We start from the raw sequence: 12715 nt of genomic DNA on the forward strand, positions 1-12715 counted from the left end.
CGTCCTGTGTTTTTTCTATAAAAAAAAACACCAAACCCCACCAAAAGGGACTGCAGAACTCTGAAGAGAACGCCAGGATCTCCATCACCTTCTTCCGGCTGTTCCGCGTGATGAGGCTGGTGAAGCTGCTGTCTCGCGGGGAAGGGATTCGGACCCTGCTGTGGACCTTCATCAAATCCTTCCAAGTGAGGGGAGAACCGGACACAACATGCTAAAGCAGGGGGTTGGGTTTACACAGGAATAGTGGAAGTGAGGCTTTAACCCTAATGTGACCCGGATCAGAGCCCTTTTTAGAGGCAATTTTTATTCACCTTTCACATAGCCAATCAAAGACTTTGTGATCCAAATTCGGCATAGTGCGTCAACAAGGTGATTATCTCCATATTTAATCAAGAATAGAACCGCTTAATGATATAAATGCTGTGCTAATCATCTTGTAATTGCAGATGTGAGTCACATGGGGCTACAAATATCCTTGTTCTTGTGTAAATTCATCCCGGTGGAGTCTCACAAGCCGCCTCTCCTTTCCTTGCCTCCTCGTCTCCACCCCCTATTTTCTTTAAGAAATCAGTGGGGTGGGTGGTGGTTTAGTCCAAACGGTGGCGGAGGAAAAGAACGAGGGATGGTGCGAGGTAACGGAGAGGAGGTTTAGGAGTCTTGTATCAGAGGCAGGGAGGGATTCAGGGAACTCAAGAACCTTAACCAGCAATCTCCTCTTTGCTACTCATCTCTCCTACTCTCCCTCTTCTTCTACTCCCTTTCCCTCCAATGCCCTACTACTAACACCTGAAAGCTCTCCATTCCCTGTAGGCGGGACAGACAGTAGATTCATTTAAAGGAGCACCACCAAAAAATGTAAATCATTTGATAGACAGTTATGGGGGAAATGAAAACAATCTGTTCTCTCTCTTGTGTTATTTGAGACGGGCCACTTCATGTCACAGTACAGCTTTAGAATTTGAAACATTTACGAAATAACCAGGCTCATGGTGTAACAATTCAACTCATTAATATTATGTAACTTGGATAACTTAACTCAGTGGATAACATATTGACACAATTTCTTACTTTTTTCTAATTCAGTATGATTGGCCCTGCTCTCAAAGTCTCAGGGGTAATGTTAGCCAGGAGCTCAGTTCCACACACTCTGGGGTGTGGGATAAAGGAGACACACACATTGTGGCCATGTTAGGTGCATGTGTTATGCACTGGGACTGGACTCCTGGCTAAACTCAGAGAGCAGTTTATGTTTTACTGCGTTTTTTCACTCCTGTGTCAGATGATTTGTCCTGGGTTGTTTTTGGTGTTGTGCCACACAGGGCTGCGGATCAGTTCACTTTCACATTATAAGGTACCGATACATTAGTCCTCATACTGCACCTGCTCATTTGAAAAACAAAGAAATACATGCGTAAGGTTAATCAACCTTTTTGTTCTCCAAACATTTCCTAAATCAGTAGAATAATTGCTCGTGTAAGGTGTGAAAGTGAATGGACTCCAGCCAGGTGCAGGGTGATGCTGTACACAACTTGTCACTAAAGTGTCTCTCTCCTCTTTAGGCTCTGCCCTACGTAGCTCTGCTTATAGTGATGCTATTCTTCATATACGCTGTGATCGGCATGCAGGTAAGCCGTTGTCGTGTCAGCCTGTTCCCCCCCCCCCCCCCCTGTTGTGTTTCCTTCTCTCTCCTCCAGCTGGCCTCCATCCTGTGTCTGTCCTCCTGGAGTTCCTGTTCGGTCTCACCGCCCCTCTCTCTCTCTCTCTTCCTCCTCTAGCTGTTGTCTCTCCTCTGTCTGTCTCTGTCAATCCTCCTGTCCTTCCTGTTGAGTTGCTTGTATTACTGATGATGAGAGGGGCGGAGGTTTCTAATTTTGGTTGTTCCAAAGAGCAATTACTTCCACCACCTGTCATGCTGACGTCATATCCTGTGTGCTGTGACTACTTCCTCCCCCCTCCTGTATAGATGTTTGGTAAGATAGCGCTGCGGGATGGCACAGAGATCAACAGGAACAACAATTTCCAGACGTTCCCTCAGGCAGTCCTGCTGCTCTTCAGGTGAGGAAGATGCCCCTCATCGTTTACACTGGTCCCCTTCTTTCCTTCCTCATCTTCACCCTCCTCTCCACTCTTAATATATACTATTTTGTTTATGTAAAAATCAACATCTTCTTTTCTTTCTATATCATCACTCTGCTCTTCTTCTCCTTCCATCATTAGTTCCTGTAGTTGTAAATGAATACAAATTACTTTTATCTTGTTGATCTCCTATATTTCCTCTCTTGTGAAAAGCCTTTTATACTATACATTAGAGGTTACAACTGAAGAGGGTTAAATAAATGGCACAAGAGCCAATGTGAAATAATTGTTCAGCAATAGCAGGCATAGCCAATATATCACCAAATATCGGACAGTTTCTTAGCAGCTTCACATTCTATATGTTCACCTGGACACTAGTATGAATCTAATAACTGTCGTAAACATATCTCTGAATTAATTTGGTCCCCTAAGGATGAAGCCTTCTTCAGTTTTCAGAGGACTGATCATACATTGAAACATCCTGCACCAGTCTCAGAAACCTGTCTGTCCTGTGTGGTTGCAATGATGGTAAGATTCCATGCAGGGGCCAACAAAGAAATACAAAAAGGATGTTTCAGAAATGATCCACAATAGTATGATCTGGCAGCCAAATCTTTTTTGTAAGAATGTTGCCATAAAATCATAACAAGCATCTTTTTCTACTGACCCCTTCATGGAAAATATCATAGCAATGCTTCCATTCAGAGAGACAGGATGCTTCAGAATGTGTGCAATACATGATAAATGATAGCTAAACCCACAAAAAAAGGTTACACCTGTCAAAACTTAAACAAGTGAGAAAGCTCCGCAGTACTGAAGTATTCAGAATGGAAGACAGTTTGGAACATGTCTTGATCTTCAGCTCAACTAAAACATGCATGACATTTCTTTGCTGTTGCTCAGTACATTCAGTGTATTAGGATAAAATGATTTGTTGTTCTTTTTTATATTCAAACTAACACTTTGCATATGTGTCTCCCTCTCTCTGTCTTTGTATCTATGTGTGTGTGTGTGTGTGTGTGTGTGTGTGTGTGTGTGTTTTATATATACTCGTATGTATGCAACATCTATGTGTCTCTGTGTGTGTGTGTGTGTGTGTTTTATATATACTCGTATGTATGCGACATCTATGTGTCTCTGTGTGTGTGTGTGTGTGTGTGGGTGTGTGTGTGTGTGTGTGTGTGTGTGTTAATGCATAAATGACCATGTGACTCCATGTTGGTGCACATGCACACATCTATGCCTGTATGTGTACTTTAATGTATCTGTTTACGTGCGTTTCTTTGCATGCATATCTGTGTCAACGTGTGTGCATATCTGTGCCGGTGTGTGCATGCATGTCTATCTATCAGATGTGCAACAGGTGAGGCGTGGCAGGAGATCATGCTGGCATGCTATCTCAATATGCCGTGTGAGAAAGGATCGACCAATGAGAACAACTTGGCCCACGAGGACTGTGGCAGCCAGTTCGCCATCATTTACTTTGTCAGCTTCTACATGCTCTGTGCCTTCCTGGTGAGTACAGAGAGGAGGAGCTTTAATGCTCCCCTATAAACACTTTGAAAGATAGGATTTGATAAGATTGCAGTTATCACCAGGGTTGGGAGGGTTACTTTAAAAATGTAATCCGTTATAACCTGTAGTTTTAACACTTTTCGTGACTTTAGGATTACCTCAACATCAAACGCAATGCAAATAAACAGAAGAGAAAGAAATATGAAGTTTTTTAGTGTGTTATGTAAGACAACAGAACAATGTGAACTTATATTTAGGATACAAAATGTGTCCTCTTAAATTTAGGCTAGATCTACAGAATAGTAGCGCTTACAAAAAGCATTTTCATTTGAATAAATGAGGTGTCCACCTAGTGCATTAAATACAGATGTATAATAAAAGAAGAATGAAAGTAGCCTAAAGGAAAACCAAAAAGAGAATTCAGGCAGTACGTCTACCTTTAATATATTGATCTTTGTTGATACATTTTAGTCCTGCAAGTAATCCCTGTTTTTCCAAAATGTACCAGTAATCTGATTACATATTTCTCTATGTAACTGTAAGGGAATACAGTTACTTATTCTTTGTATAATGATTACGTAATCACGTTACATGTAATGCGCTACTCCCCAAGCCTGGTTATCTCACATATTCCATTACAATAGGAAAAGGTGGAAACCCACTTCAAATGTTATTCAAATCTCAAAAAATAGTTTAGAGATCTTGATACTTTCTTTTAGTATTATGCAACATCTAGTAGCTAGTTAGCTTAGCACAAAGACTGGACAAAGGGACATGTTGTGGTTTTATTCTGCAGACTTTCTGTATTCTCTATGTGATGTTGTCCATTATAAGCTATCATCCCTTGGCTGTAGCCCAATATTTACAGAGAAGGAGACATTGATTTAACTTTTGGCAAGATGGAGAACTGGAGAATAAGTGCATCCACAAAAGAGAACTTTTAAACTTGAATTTGATGTTCAATAGATTGTCCATAATGGCTTGAAACATGTAGTGTTTAATCGCCTGTATATTGTTAGTGTAGTCTCTGACTGATTCCTGATTCTCCCCAGATCATCAACCTGTTTGTGGCCGTCATCATGGACAACTTTGATTACCTGACACGTGATTGGTCAATCCTGGGGCCACATCATCTTGACGAATTCAAGAGGATCTGGGCTGAATATGACCCAGAAGCTAAGTAAGTTTACAGCAAAATAACAATATATGTCATCAAAATAAATCTTCATTCATCTGCAGAGTCCCTATGATCTGTGTAACTTCTGTGCTGTTTCCAGGGGGAGGATAAAGCACCTGGACGTGGTGACTCTGCTGCGGAGAATCCAGCCTCCTCTGGGTTTTGGAAAGCTCTGTCCACATAGGGTGGCCTGCAAGGTAAACACACACACACTAGTGGCACTGCAAATCCTCACAGAATACAAATGAAATATCACAGCTTTTCAAATTCCAGTATTCCACATTTTGCTGTGATTTCTGGACAGAATTAAATCCTCTAAATTGTTCCAGGTGTGATAAATATACAGAAATGTGTCTTCAGGGTATAAATGTGAAGACATATTGACAGCTTTTAACACTTTCCACAGTGACTCAAATGGCACATTGACAACAGATCGTACAGAGAAAATAGATATCAAGACACCAACGTCTCTCTAGAGCAGGGGTGTCAAACTCAATTTCATTGCGGGCCACATTTGCATAAAGGTTGTACTCAAAGGGCCGGTTATAACTATATAAATATATAATATATATATAAAATAATGTATTATATTACATTATTGCCTCTGAATTGGATTATTATCGGATAGGATAACAACTTAGTAATTAACTACGTCTGAAAGCAGAAGTCCAGGGCAAATAATTGCAAGTCTCTTCAGTGCGCATGTCACAAAACGAGATGCATTGTGGGACATGTAGTTTATGGGCAACCTGCTTCTGTAAAGTGGAATGTAACCGTATAATAAACATATTATATCTTTGCAAGCTCTTGCGGGGCCACATAAAATGAAGTCGCGGGCCGGATTTGGCCCCCGGGCCTTGAGTTTGAGACCCCTGCTCTAGAGGATTAAATGAACAGTGAGCATAGTGTCAAACCACTGTCTGCTCATTTAAACACACTGTCAGCTGCCAGTATCTATTTTGGAAATGTGTATGTTTTAATTTAAAATGTTGATGTAACAAAATGTTCTCTCTGGTGTAGCGTCTGGTGTCGATGAACATGCCTCTGAACAGCGATGGAACCGTCATGTTTAACGCCACACTGTTTGCTCTGGTCAGAACCGCACTCAGGATCAAGACGGATGGTAACAGACACACACAAACAAACACGAAATACACACACACACACACACACACTGGTGGGCAAATCGGCCCATGGAAATGTATTACCATCTTTCCCAGTCCTAGTCTTTTCTTTTTTTTTATGTATACTGTTCGTGCGTATGCAGGTAACCTGGAGCAAGCCAACGAGGAGCTGAGGGCGATAGTGAAGAAGATCTGGAAGAGAACCAGCATGAAGCTCTTGGATCAAGTAGTGCCTCCTGCTGGAGGTTTGTATCCTCTGCAACAATAAACACAAATATAGAACATTAGAGCACTTCAAGATCTACCAACAGGGATTGGATTTTCCTTTATTATTACTTTGCCTAAAGCAGTTGCAGCAACAGTTGAAAAATGATCCTATTTATTATATTTTAATTTCTTGCAGATGATGAGGTAACAGTCGGGAAGTTCTACGCCACCTTCCTCATCCAGGAATATTTCCGCAAGTTTAAGAAGAGGAAAGAACAAGGGCTGGTGACCAAGGTGGCCCCCAAAACAGCGCTTTCTCTGCAGGTACACACACATGCAGAGGTTTTCCTTTAATCATGAAGCTCTATACATTTGTTGCATTGTGAGGAAAGTCAGAAGAGGGCAGTAGATTTTTCAAATTGTGACTTTGATGGATCCCAAAATAATCAAAGAAATGCAAGGTGATATTTTGCACAGCAAAATAGAAAGAAAAGAATAGGTTTGTTTGAGTGTTTCGACCTCTAAATAAACATGTCCTTCACATTGTTATTCTATTAAAGTGCAACGCTTATGTGTTGGTCTTTGTGTAGGCGGGCCTGCGGACATTACATGACATCGGTCCAGAGATTCGGAGGGCCATCTCCGGAGACCTGACCGTGGAGGAGGAGCTGGATAAAGGCATGAAGGAGCCTGTGTCTGCTGCATCCGAGGATGATATCTTCAGGGTAAAGGTTGGATACACACACCCTCACACACTCTCCAGAGAGAGAGCCAGAGAGAGAGAGAACGTCGGCTTCCAGCATATACACCGACATGCTTGCATTTGCTCATAGGTTCACACCGACATTTAATAAGCCCCGTCCTCCACCACATACCGCTTGACTTCCATTCACTTAATTTGATTTAGATAATTGGTCGTTTGCCTTTAAAAAATAAATAAAGCACATCCATTTACGGCAAATTGCAAAATAAGAACAACAGTTAATCACTGTAACTGAGAGACTCAGACAAAACTGCACATACACACACACACACACACACACACACACACACAAACACACTTGTTCGCTCAAGGGTGAGTAATGCTCGTGTTCAGCCTCCATTGTATATATATATATATATATATATAACTGCCTCATTAATGCACATCGTTTTGCATTCTGCTGCATTTTGTCACTTTGGCATACAGTAGGTGACACAAATGGACTGATATACTGTAGCTCAGGGGTGCCCACACTTTTTCAGCTTGGGAGCTACTTTTAAAATGACCAAGCCCAAAAGATCTACCTACAGGGCCGCCGCTGCCCAATCTGTGTCGCGAGCGCGGGGGGGGGGACTAAACGGCAGATAAACGATGACACTAATTGCGCCGCATAAGCGCATAATAGTGCGCCGCATTTGCGCTTCAGATGAGGAGGTGCCCCCTCATAACTACATGAACCCGTATGGCACAATACAACTCAGACTGGCTTACCTGTACGTCAATCAAGTGGCAAATGCCATAGTAAGGATGGATGATAGGCTAACTTTAAAAAACTTTTTTTTTCTTTTTTTTCAATGCCATGCGATCTACCCACACTACCTTTGCGATCGACGTATTGGGCACCCCTGCTGTAGCTTGTATAATAATGTTTAACAATCTAATTTATCTCATTATCATTTTACTTCAACACATTGCTGATAAAGGCTCTGCTTGGTTTGTGACTTGAGGCCTTTGCTTGGCTTTTCCATCTTGGCTGAGTAGTTTTGTTGCTGCCAGCGCTGAATGTGACAGTAGCACTTTTGACTGATTGTTTGAGTGTAGTAACATATTAAGATACTTTGAACTGAATTTGTATTTCCTGGCTTTTTCCACAATGCTCATCCTTCATCTTTTTATTAACCCCACAGCGATCAGGTGGGTTGTTCAGCAACCACGTCAACTACTACAACCAGAGCGATGGCCACGCTTCCTTCCCACAGTCCTTCACTACCCAGCGTCCCTTGCACATCAGCCAGAAGGGCTCCCCTTGTGAAGGCGAGAGCCCGTCCCACGAGAAGCTCATGGACTCGACTACTTTTACCCCTTCCTCCTACTCTTCCTCCGGTTCCAACGCCAACATCAACAATGCCAACAACACAAGCATGATCGGAGTGCCGCCCCAGGGCACCAGCCGATTCCCAAGCCCGTCAATAAGCACTGTGGACGGGCACACGGGGCAGCCGCTCACCCCCATCCTACTGCCAAGATCTGCATGGTGCTTTCCTCCAAAGAGGTGAGTGCAGGCCGGACATCCGGTTACATCAGAACCAGAATCAGAATTCCTTTAGTAGTCCAGCAGCGGGGACATTTACAGAGTTACAGCAAAGTGGCTTAGCAGGTAAAAAAAGGAAAGTAAGAGTAAGCTAACTTATTAAATATAGAGAAGCAAAACACACATTAGTAATAGAACAAATAAATAAAGACAAATAAGTACACAGCCATGGCTAACAATTAGTAGCCGGAAAAAAGTGACATTAGTATACAAATATATGTTTTTCACATAAAAGTGATAATTGCACAGTACAATTGCAAAGAAAAAACATTATCAAACTACTTTTTTTGAATTGGTGTCCTGGGAACTTATTTGCTTTCCTAATATTTGTGATTCTGAACTAGGGATTTATCATTAATTATTGCCTGAACACCATCACACCATCACACTTTGTAGTTAGCCATGAAGATAATAAACAACATGACATATCAGTACTGACATAAATGATTATTCTATTTCCTTCACTTTCTTTTTCCCTTCCTCCCCTCTTTCCCTGTCTTTTGCGTCTGGTGACAAGCAGGACGTGTTTTTTTGACACCCTCATGCGGTATGTTGCCAGGGGACAAAGAGAGAAAGTAGTGGTGTGTGTGTGTGTGTGTGTGTGTGTGTGTGTGTGTGTGTGTGTGTGTGTGTGTGTGTGTGTGTGTGTGGTGTGTGTGTGTGTGTGTGTGTGTGTGTGTGTGTGTGGTGTGTGTGTGTGTGGTGTGTGTGTGTGTGTGTGTGTGTGTGTGTGTGTGTATGTTAGTCCCCCTAACTGCGTGTGAAAAAGTTTCATAGTGCGACATAAAATGGCCAACTGTGCTATAGTAAGACTTGCTATGCACATAATGCTTAAGTTGCTAAAGCTAACGCCAGGCTTTATGCTGCTACTGTACAATGTGCTACAAAGCCATGGATAGACTGTTTGCTGCTATTGGATGGCAGGTCTGGGTTAGACACAGTGTCTGCTTTCTTTCTATGTTTTGCTCTTTATGCCATACACTTTGCTCTAGATTTGTATGGCCTGTTGAAGATGATTTCCGGTATCCTAACCCCTCTGGCCCACTATTAGCACCAGCCTCAGGAAAACCTATATTTGTATCCTAATTGTGAGAAAGAGTAGGAGAAGAGCTGAAACGTTTACTTTAATTAAATGTATTACGTCAACAGCTTTCACATTACTGTATTAGGTTAGTTGAAAACAATAATATTAAGTTTAAATAACAAACATGAGGTTCAACTTAATATTATTGCTTTCAACTAACCTAATACAGTTATTTGAAATCTGTTGACATAAAGCATTTCGTTAGAGTCCACGTTTCAGTTGTTTCAATGTAGTTATTACCCCCTGAAGTAGTAGGGCTTTAGACCTATCTATTCTCTGATCTATTTTTTGTTCAAATAATGTTTTGAACCTAGGAGGACAGGATCATAGTTAATCAGAGAGAGGGTTCATCTCATTCCCTTTCCATGTGTTCAGAAAGTTAGTTATTTATACTTGCTACAATAAAGGCAAAGCAAAGTATGACCTTTGCAATGCTTTCTGGCCTTGATGAAGGGTAGCCTCGATGCAGCTGCCAAGTGGAGTGAACTGGATCAAAGTCATTACGAACAGTCTTACTCAGGTTGTTACCTAGTGCTGTTCTAACCCAGAACTTGCTGACGAGCAGCTTCATTAGCTCTGAATTGAAGGGACATCTTGACATTTAGATGTTATCATTATATTTCTTCACTGGGTAATCCTGAAGAGAAGAGATTTGCTTAAAAATAAAAAAGGTAATTAGCATGTTTTTATTTGTAACAAAACAGATGGTTTGGAGTTGCTTTGACTTACTGTAACACTAAAGCAAACTATGGGGTTACACGTCAGATGTCAGGATGTCTCCTCCAAGCTTAAGTCTGGAGTATGAAACATATGTGGACGGATAGCGTGGCAAGACATCTTTGAATACAAAAATAACACCATTTAAAGTAGTACATGTTATATGCACAGTTTAGATTAAGAATGTGTCAAGGAAATAAGAACAGCATTTCAGGCTTCTTCTGTCTGCTAACAACGTTTTTCCCAGGCCGATGGAGGTGGAAGAAGTACTCAGATCTTGTACTTAAATCAAAGTAGAAGTACCAGAGTGTAGGAAGTGTTACAAGTAAAAGTTCTGCAATACAAATGTTACTCAGGTAAAAGGTATTGGCATCAAAATATAGTTAAAGTAGCTAAAGTAAAAGTAGTCATTGTGCAGATTGGTCCATTTCAGAATAATATATATATGTGTTTTATAATGATTGATAATTAAATGTAGAGGAGTAAAAGTACACTATTTAACTCTGGATTGTAGCAAAGTAGAAGTAGCAACAATTGAAGTACAAGTACCTTAAAATTGTACTTAAGTACAGTACTTGAGTACATTACTTACTTCCTTACTTACTTTACACCACTCATTAGAAAATAAAGCATCTGATTCCAGGACTTTATTTGCCTTCATTTGAAATGATGAGAACAGCTTCCATTGAAACACATTGAACAAGCCAAAGTGCTGTCTTTCCTTATCTTTGTTTTGAAAGATGTCTGCACCTTAGTCATGCTATCAGATGTCATATTCCAGTTGATGCTTTTACACTTTTGCTTTAACAATACAATAGTTATTATTCCCACCTGCTTCTCCTCCTTATTTTTCTCTAGCTTTTTCTTTTTCTTCTCCTCCCTTCTCCTCTTTCCTTCTCCTACATGCCTCAGTGGGTTTCTCAGTCTCTCCTCCTAAGCTCCTCTCTGAGCTTTTTTGCTAATCAGCTGCTTCTTTTTTTTCTGTGTGTTTACGTTTACATCTGTCCGCCTATGTGTTTACCTGTTTTTCCATCTGTGGTCGGTGTTTTGTTCATTTTGTTGGTTTGTTTTGGTTGTGTGCTTGTTTGTTTGCTGGCAGCTCGGAGTCCACGGACAGCCGCCTGCCGATCATCCGACGAGGCGACGGGTCGACGGAGGAGGCGTACGACGAGAGCTACGGAGACAACAGGAAGTACCTAGAGGACGACCACTCGCTCTCCTCTGACATGTACAGACCACGCCAGTTTCATCTCTACATTTCATGAGTTTCAGGGTCTGTCTCTAACTGCTCTCTGTGTGTCTGTGTGCTCAGGCTGGTATATCAGGATGAGACATGTAAGCAGTTGACTCCAATGGAGGAAGGAGAGGAGGGGGAAGACAGAAGAGGAGGAGGAGGAGGGTGGCAGTCTCCCAGGAGAGTCTTCCTCTGCCCCACTTCTCTAGGTGAGTACACATTGGTACAACTAGTCTATTCTTGTTCATACAATGTACAAATGTTTACATGCTGAGTGTTTGCACATTTGTTGTGTGTGTCAGGGCGGAGATCGTCTTTCCATCTGGAGTGTCTGAGGAGACATTCAAGGCCAGACGTCTCCCAGAAGACTTCTGTACCCTTACACCTTGTACATCATCAGGTAGAAAAAGTTGGCCAATGATACTCTCACAAATAAACAAACTGTAAATGTGAACTAGGTCCTGCAGACTCCTCTCCTCTGACCCTCTGCTCTGTCCTCCTCCAGGCTCTGGCAGTGGCAGGACTGAGCCCTCTGCTCAGAAGGAGTCACTCCCCCACCCTCTTCAGTCGGCTGTGCTCCACGCCTCCAGCCAGTCCCACAGGTACACTCAATCCTGTGCTCACACTAAAAGCAAAACAGCTGTTTTTCAAACAGAAATGTGGCTTTGCATCAGCCAGCACACTTACCCTTTTTTTGAATGATAAAAAAACGTATTGTTTTTGATGAGATTGGTTTGTTCTCTTGATGGTTGCTGCTCTGTCGTTGTCTCTAGCCACTGGCAGTGACCCCTCCTACCGACGAGTGCCTTCTCTGAGGCTGGAGGGCACGAGCTCCCATGAGAAGCTCAACACCAGCCTGCCATCTGTCAACTGTGGGCCTTGGTAGGATTATGCACCTTGAAAATAACTGTTACAAATAACACTGTCATTTCCCAAGAGGCAATCAGGAGGATTCTTATCATACTCTAATAAACAGATGTATTTCTCTTAGGTACAACGACAGTAATGGGAACAGCCGAGGGCCAAGTCCTAGCCCCAACCCCAGTGTGTCCAATCAGAGACCACCGCGGCCAGTGTCGCTCACAGTGCCCTCGCTACTGGGAAAAGACTCCAGCTCCCTGTGTCACGGCAGCGCAGGCAGTCTGGTGGAGGCGGTGAGTGTGTGTGATTTGGACCGCTCCAGAGGGCTAAATTACACAGATTTATTTATTGAATTATACCTCTTTGGAACTCAGAAACGCTGTCAAAAAAGAAAATCATAGAGGTTTAGAGATCAAAATTGTAAAT

The 12715-nt window shown here is 42.0% G+C and overlaps 1 protein-coding gene across 19 annotated transcripts in view; it reads left to right on the forward strand.

The window, feature by feature from the left end:
* The window catches only part of cacna1c (calcium channel, voltage-dependent, L type, alpha 1C subunit), a 222324-nt gene that overhangs the window by 199344 nt on the left and 10265 nt on the right, over positions 1-12715 (forward strand). For 6 of the 19 annotated variants that reach the window (XM_034200822.1, XM_034200826.1, XM_034200833.1 and 3 more), the window contains 18 exons: positions 48-185; positions 1560-1625; positions 1964-2055; positions 3429-3591; positions 4644-4771; positions 4869-4965; positions 5789-5891; positions 6021-6137; positions 6296-6423; positions 6690-6830; positions 7990-8354; positions 8914-8940; positions 11294-11422; positions 11507-11637; positions 11731-11828; positions 11934-12030; positions 12202-12310; positions 12420-12582. In XM_034200822.1, the coding sequence (XP_034056713.1) occupies positions 48-185; positions 1560-1625; positions 1964-2055; positions 3429-3591; positions 4644-4771; positions 4869-4965; positions 5789-5891; positions 6021-6137; positions 6296-6423; positions 6690-6830; positions 7990-8354; positions 8914-8940; positions 11294-11422; positions 11507-11637; positions 11731-11828; positions 11934-12030; positions 12202-12310; positions 12420-12582 (2292 nt within the window). The other 13 variants (XM_034200825.1, XM_034200835.1, XM_034200836.1 and 10 more) reach the window with 9 other exon arrangements.

Source organism: Gymnodraco acuticeps, unplaced genomic scaffold (assembly GCF_902827175.1).
Source record: "Gymnodraco acuticeps unplaced genomic scaffold, fGymAcu1.1, whole genome shotgun sequence".
Lineage (NCBI taxonomy): Eukaryota > Metazoa > Chordata > Actinopteri > Perciformes > Bathydraconidae > Gymnodraco > Gymnodraco acuticeps.